General features: G+C 53.3%; 1 protein-coding gene across 1 annotated transcript in view; it reads right to left on the bottom strand.

The window, feature by feature from the left end:
* Positions 1-4,238: 4,238 nt before the first annotated feature.
* LOC104526692 (protein kinase C beta type) overlaps positions 4,239-7,476 on the bottom strand; it is a 70,424-nt gene continuing 67,186 nt past the window's right edge. The window contains 1 exon segment of the mRNA XM_029085507.1: positions 4,239-4,391. Coding sequence (XP_028941340.1) covers positions 4,239-4,391 — 153 coding nt within the window.

Here is a 7,476-nt window from a genome sequence, read left to right as displayed (position 1 = left end):
GGGGTGTCCCCAATGATTATCAGCCAGGTGGGAGAGACAAGGACATCTTGCTGAAGGCTCAGCTGGAGTCCCCAAAGGGAGGAGGAAACGCCCTTCCTAAGACACTTACCAGCTTTCACAAAGGCACTCAGTAAAAAACCAAATTTCCTCGATGGAGAAAAGCAGGTCTGCACGTGCAGCTCCCCGTGGGAGCCAGCAGAGAGCTGCGTAACCGTGTGGCTTGGCCAGGAAACCCTTCACAGCGCCAGGAGCACGTGGAGACACTGGGGGATGCGCCGAGCCCCCACCCTTGAGTCTCCTCTGGAGATGTTCCAAACCCACCTGGGTACCGTCCTGTGCAACCTGCTTTGGCAGGGGAGTTGGACTGGATGATCTCCAGAGGTCCCTTCCAACCCCACCAGTCTGGGACTGATTCTGTGACCCCCCCCAAGCCCGCTGCTCCCCTGCACAGTGTCCACAGAGGGGCTGCTGGGCACCCGACCCCGTGGCACCAGCCAGCTCACCCCCATCTCCCTGTGTGAGTTATAGGGACTGGGAACCAGTGTTCACAGGTTGTGGGAAGAACATTTGCAATAGTGTTAATTAACTCATCTTAATTAGCAATTAACTGAAGATGCAAACAGCCTACACCTCCCCTCCCCATTGGTCTATATGGACCTCTAAGCGCAGCCACAGCTGCAGGTCTCCACTCCAGGACCCACTTTCAGGTGGGCTCCATTTGCTGATATTCTCCAGCTGTACAGATCTGCACCTTTTTACAGAAAAGCTGCAACATTTCAGCATTTGCTGCTGTCACAGGGCTTGGTGGGGTCCCTCCGGGTGACCATGCAGGTGGCCAACAGCCAGAACCAGCTGCCCATTGCTGGTGATCCCACGGCTTTCCCAGCCTGCCAGCCCTCCGCTGCACACCACCAGTCTCATGGGCAAAGGAAGTCAAACTCTCAGGGTTTCTTTAAAATTATATACTTTATTTTTTCATACATGCAGCAAATAGAATAAAGAGTATATGCCCATCTAAAAGGAGGTCTTTATGAGAATCTTTTGACAACACACGGCAGGTAGTCTAGAATGTAGAAAAGTCATCAAATACTTGCAGGTGAAATCAAATTCACAAACACAAACTGTTTAACAATAAACATTGTCTTTTTTTTTTTTTCCTTGCTTTAATTGCCACTTGGAACGTGATCAGAAATAAACAGCTTGGATGACACTTCCATGCATGGAGCAAGATGCTTGTTGCTTCTGCGCTGTTGCAGGCTCAGTGGCTCACCGGCTTCTGCAAAAGCAGAGAAGCTGCAGCACGTGTCAGAAGGAGTTAGTTCCACCCTCTGGATGTAAGCCCTACCCTTGGAACAGCAAGACTTTTCCATTCTGCACTAGAAACCACCCCATTTTTTCACTTGTACTGAAGCTCCTGGATTCACAACCACCAGAGTGTATCTACTGCCTGGAGCGCTCACTGAATCCCAGAATTGCCTGGACTGGAAAAGCCCTTTAAGCTCATCGAGTCCAACCACGAACCCAACACTGACAAGTCCCCAACTAACCCATGTCCCTCAGCACTGTGTCTACACGACTCTTCAATCCCTCCAGGGATGGGGACTCCACCACCTCTCTGACCAACCTGTTTCAATGATCCGCCACCCTCATATTGAAGAACTTTTTCCTAATGTCCAACCTAAATTGACCCTTTTCTAGTTCAAAACCATCACTCCTCCTCCTATTGCTCCCTGCCCTTGTGAACAGTTCTGCCCCAGCTTTCTCAGAGGAACCTTTCAAGTACTGGGAGGCCACTAGAAGGTCTCCCCGGAGCCTTCTCTTCTCCAGGCTGAACAGCCCCAACTCTCTCAGCCTGTCCTCACAGCAGAGCTGCTCCAGCCCTTGGATCATTTTTGTGGCCTCCTCTGGACTCCCTCCAACAGGTACACGTCCTTCTTAACCCTGCAGATCCCAAAGATGTGCATAAACTCCAGGGAAGCTGCCTGGCAGCACAGCAGAGCGCGGCCGTGTGCCAGCCCGGCTTCCCCGCGGGTCCTGCTCCGAGCTGCCTGCCTTGCTCGGCCATCCAGCAACGCCTGCTCCATGCAGAAGTGTCACCTCAACACACACACAAAAGTCCCAAATAGAAGGGATGTAACTCCCCCCCGCAGCCCCTGCGTCCAGCCGCGGCCCCGGGCTGCCCCGCGGCACCGAGACCTTCCAGCAGCATCCGGGACAGAGCCGGGGGCAGCTTCGGAGCTGAAGATACGGAAATGAAAAACATTCACCACGGAAGTAATACTAATTCTGCAGCAACAGGTTTGAAAGTTGTAGTAACAACGTACATGCTCTGAACATCAACTGTGGTCTGCAGAGGATGGCGAGACGTCTTCTGAAACGGGTGCTGGGGTTACGGGAACCCTCACCAGAAACGAGCCCACGCGCGAGGCTTCGTCTGCTGCAGCGTCTCAGAAACCCTCTCGTCAGTCTGGCACAATTTGCAGTTTTTCTGGGTTTGGTTTTGTTTCCTCCAGCCCAGGTCAGTACCCAAGACCGTGGGCTCACAGCTCACATCCCCAGCACACACAGGGCACTGCCTGCCTGCAAGTTAGTAACGGGGTGAGGACACCCGGCCGCCCGTTCCCTGGCAGCTGGACATCAGCTTTAGCTTCTAGCAGCCTTTTTTTCCCTCAATGAATCATTAAAAGAAGAAAATAAGTTCAAAAGGTAGAGTTTGATGTTTATAAAAGACCTAGAAACCAGAATTTCCTTTATAGGATTCCTCGTGATTCATAAAATTCCACCCCCATTTCCCCGATGGGCACGGAGCAATGCGTATTTACATTCGAATTGGCAGCGGGTCACAAAATATACATATGGGGGGATGGGTTTGTTTGGTTGGGTTTTTTTTTTTTCAAACCAACCAAACTGGTGTGTAGTAATAGAGGAGGAGCAGCCGGTAACTCAAAGGATGCTCACACTCGGGGTTCACCCTGCTGCGAACCCAACAGCGGGTTAGAGTCGCTACCTGTCAGCTGATGGGCAGCTCCTGCCTGTCCCTGCCTGTCCCTGCCCGTCCCTGCCTGTCCCTGCCCATCCCTGCCTGTCCCTGCCTGTCCCTGCCCGTCCCTGCCCACCCAGCACGGCTCTGCCTTACAAACAGCTCCTGGAATTGGCTCAAAATTTTGAGTCAAGGTTTTTGAAATGATGCGGAAAGTCCTGGATTGCTGAAATAAAACCCCCAAGAATTTTGGCTGAAATCAGGTAAATCAAGATGCCTGTAAAATTCATGGGGCTTTGAGCCTTTAAGATTATAGCAGAGGGTGTAAAGTAGAAAAGTTCCCTTTATAAATAGCCCTCAGTACAGCCCTTTTGCAGCGGGCGTATTTTCAGTTGGTAAATTGTAAACCGAGAATATAAATGTGTTTTGTTTTGGCAGAATATTAATATCTTTTACAGAGCTGTTAAATTTCGACAGTGTCTGTGAAAAAACAGGAGAAAGATTTATGAGAGCGCTGACAAGAGTATATCAAAACTGCAAACTGTTCCAGATGTTAAAAAATAAAACAAACCAAAAAAATAAATCCCACCTTTCACTAAAAAAAGATTTGCTCTGATTTACAAGGACTGGCATGGAATTCGTGTGGAGTCGCAATGCCTGAGTGTAGGAAAGGCCGTATGGCAGCACGGGCTGGCGGGAGGCAGCGAGGGAGGGAGGCGGCTGCGGCGAGCCGGGCTGACGGTATGTACAATGCATTTAAAAATATATGTCTATAAGCAGAGTTTTCCACACTGATCAAATGTACCCATGTCTTGAACAAAAGGCTCCTCTAAGACAAGCTCACAGTCATCGCAAGCTTCAGCAACAACGGTTTAAGATATCAACCATGCTTAGCATTCAACAGAAACGGTGTGTGAGTAGCTAGGGTCACTGGCATCTCAGCATCCGACCTCGAGAAGTACAAAGACTGTAGCAGTTTGGTATATCTCTGTTTAAAAACTCGGTTAGTCACCATCAACTACAGCTCCTAGAAGTATTACTGACCTTCAACTCGAACCCCAACCATCTCCAGCTAGGGAAACCAAGCTAGCAAGTGACACAGACATAGCAAGGCCTCCTAAAACAAGCGGTCGGCGTGTTTCGCGTGAGGGTGTGTATGTCTGCACTGCTAATCCCGGAAGACTAGTGTCGGTATGTACAAGGCGGCCTGGAGTCTCGGACGGCGAGGAGAGGGCGAGCGGCGCCGGCTGCGCCACGACTACACGTTAATGACAAACTCGGGGTTAGTGTAGGAGAATCCAGCAAACTCGTTCTGGTCCAAGTTCATGATGAAGAGTTTGTCCGTGGGGGTGAGCTCCACCGGCTGCCGGGTGAACTCTTTGTCGAAGTTGGAAGTGTCTCGTTTGTCCTTCTGTTAAATGGAAAGCAGAGAGTTAAATGCGATAAAGGGGGGGGGTGTGAGCCAGCAAGTGGTGGCAGCACCCAAGGCTGCGTGGCCAGGAGACCACTGCTGTCCCCAGGGAAGCTCTACTGTCCCCAGGCTTCATGTCCAGCACTCGAGAACTCCACACCAGTTCCTAAAGCCACCGCTGCTGAGGAACACGCACCCAGCCAGGCAGCCCCTGTACAAGAGAAGCAACCCCACACCACGGGCAAGAACAGAAGAACTTCAGTTTAACACCTTGAAACACAAAATCAAACGGTAAAGGGACACGATGAGAGCACGGGGTGTGTGGGAGGGCTCAGTGCTCCCATCCCTCCTCTCCGGGCCACTGTGAGAGAGAGCAAGAGCAGTTCCTGGGTGTGCAAAACCATCACTGCAAACAGAGTCACAACACACAGGAGGAAGGAGCCCGGAGGAAGCAACATGCCTCAAAATGGAAGTAAATATTCAATACCATCTCAAAAATTGCACAAAACAATCAGCTGTAAGAGCTCCTTCTGCTTTAAGATTGATTTTTCTAAATGATGCTATGATATGGTATGGACTAGCGCAGTGCTTTATTGATTTGAGGATGTGATTTGCTCCAGGGCTGTATATAGAAAGCAGACAGCAGTTCAAGACCTCAAAGAATGAAAATTCCACCTATGCAACCTCTTAGCATTTTAAGTTCTTAAGAAGAACAACTTTGCAGCTACATCCAAGCCACATAAAAGGAAAAAAAAATAAATAAAGCAAGCTGTTATCTCAATTAGTGGTGGTAACCTGGCACTGGCAGTGCAGAGCCCAGCCGTGGGGAACGCTTGGGCCATGGTTATCAGCGTGTGTGCACCAGAGACTGCCCAGCTCAGGTGTGTCCTGGCTGCAGGAGGTACCAGTGCCTCGGCTGAATGGGAAACTGGAGCCGTGGAGATACAATCCAAGCACCCAGGACTCGTCACCAGCCAAGAAAGCCCGTGCAGGGACACCCCGCTCCCCGCCGGGCAGCCCATGGGCTGGGAACCTGCTGCTGTGTCTCGTTTAGGGATGAAAGACCTTCCCCAGCCCTTCTTCTGTGTCTGTCTATAGAGATGGGTGCTCAGCCCTTTGCTGTCCTCTCTGTCCTCCTCTCCTGACATGACACTGGCAGGACCCTGTCACATACTTGGTGCCTCACAGAATCCTGCAAAATGACCTTTTTTTTTTTTTTTCAGTCTCTGCCTTTAACCAGAGTGCTGGGGCCTCGCCTGCGCTCTGCTCTGACAGATTTCCAACTCTGGCTGGTTCCACCAGCTTGTGCCAGGGGGTCCTGAGGGGTCACTGCAGGGGGGTCCCACCACGCTCACCCCTGTCACTCCATCACCGGCCACACGTGAGCCACTGGCCGCAGGAGGGACCATGTCAGACTGGTCTGTGCCCCCACCCCAGCCACCCTCCCCACTGCTCGGTATTGGTGGAGCACCCGGTGGGTGGTAGCTCCTGTCCTCACTGCAGCACTGCCAGGGGGTCCTGAGGGGTCACTGCAGGGGGGTCCCACCACGCTCACCCCTGTCACTCCATCACCGGCCACACGTGAGCCACTGGCCGCAGGAGGGACCATGTCAGACTGGTCTGTGCCCCCACCCCAGCCACCCTCCCCACTGCTCGGTATTGGTGGAGCACCTGGTGGGTGGTAGCTCCTGTCCTCACTGCAGCACCTCTTGTCCCACCAGCTGCCACCGTCCAGGGATGCTGGGGCAGAAGCATCAGCACCTTCACACCTTGAGCAGGAGCACAGCCAGAATACGGCTGAGAGCCAGGTCCTCCTGCCACCCAGCCAGGCCAGGGCCACCACATCCCGACTGCAGCTGGATCGAGCCGATGGCAGCAGCAGCCCAGGACCTCCATGGCTGCTTGGAGACTCTGCTCGCTGCAGGATCCCATCAGGATGGCTTCAGCCTTAGGAGGGAGGACCAGAGGGGAAAGAGAGCCAAGGGCAGCTAAGAGGAGATGAAGTGGGAAGGAAAACGGGGCTGGAGCTCAAGGAGCAAAGAGAATGGCCAGGAGAATATCCAGGAGTGCAGGAGACTTTGAATGCGCACTGGAGTCCTGACCTGCCGGTGCTGCAGGTCCCAGCCTGTCCCCAAGCAGGAGCTGGGTCTCTGCCTTCACCTTCAGACCAGTGACACCCAGGAGACGGCACAGTCCCTGCTGGGCTCCTCTCCCCAACCCAGAGAAGGTAGAAGAGGTGGATTTGGGGGCACAGAGCAGAAGCAAAGAAGGGCAGATGGGGTGAAGGACCCAACTTCAGGTGCAGAGTTCTGCCAGGCAAAGGGTAAAGCAGTTGCAATGCAGTGTAAGCCCACCTCGATGGAAGGCAGCGTCCTCCTGGACGAGAGGGGCCGTTTCGATGTGGTTGCATGAGGGTTCTTCTCCTTCAGCCCCAGCACATGCAGAATGAAGGAGGTAACACCAGGCTCCTGCTCCACTCCTGGACGGATGCTGAGCCAACCAGATGGTTCCAGAAGGCCACATCCACCTGAACCAAGAAAACACCCTCCTACCGAGCCAGGAGCTTCTCCAGAGGAGGAATGCTGTGGGATGCTGCAAAGGGGAATGAAATGTCCATGTTTGCCACCATGGTCCCTAGCCCTGCGGTGTGGCCTCTGCTGATGGCACCAGAGAGGGCGAGCGCTCAATGTGGGACCCCTCGGGTGACCAAAACCTCCTGCTGCTTTTCAATGGCAGAAGCTCTGGCAAAGGCTGCGATGGGCCGGGGAGGGGGCTCAGGGCAGCCCACCTCCCCATGCGCTGTGTCCTCCAGCAGCTCCCCCCATCCTCCCAGGGCTGGGCAGGGACGCAGCAAGGCGGGGGCTGCTGGTTTCTTACCTTGAATTTAGTCTGAAATTGGTGGCAATTTGGCCTCTGTCAAAGATGATGAATGGCCTGGGAGCAGACAGGGAACGGCTACACGGGTCTGGTAACCAGAGAGAGGGGAGCGTGGGGGGAAGTCAAGGCTGCAAATGCCTCCAGCAAAGGGCTAATTGACTCTGGGAGGTGACAAAGGACACGGGAGGGATGGCATGGACAGCGTGGC

The sequence above is a fragment of the Antrostomus carolinensis genome, unplaced genomic scaffold, assembly GCF_000700745.2.
Source record: "Antrostomus carolinensis isolate BGI_N321 unplaced genomic scaffold, ASM70074v2 scaffold926, whole genome shotgun sequence".
In the NCBI taxonomy this organism is placed as follows: Eukaryota; Metazoa; Chordata; class Aves; order Caprimulgiformes; family Caprimulgidae; genus Antrostomus; species Antrostomus carolinensis.
The sequence above is the reverse complement of the archived record's forward strand: the minus strand, read 5'-3'. Positions and strand labels throughout refer to the sequence as shown.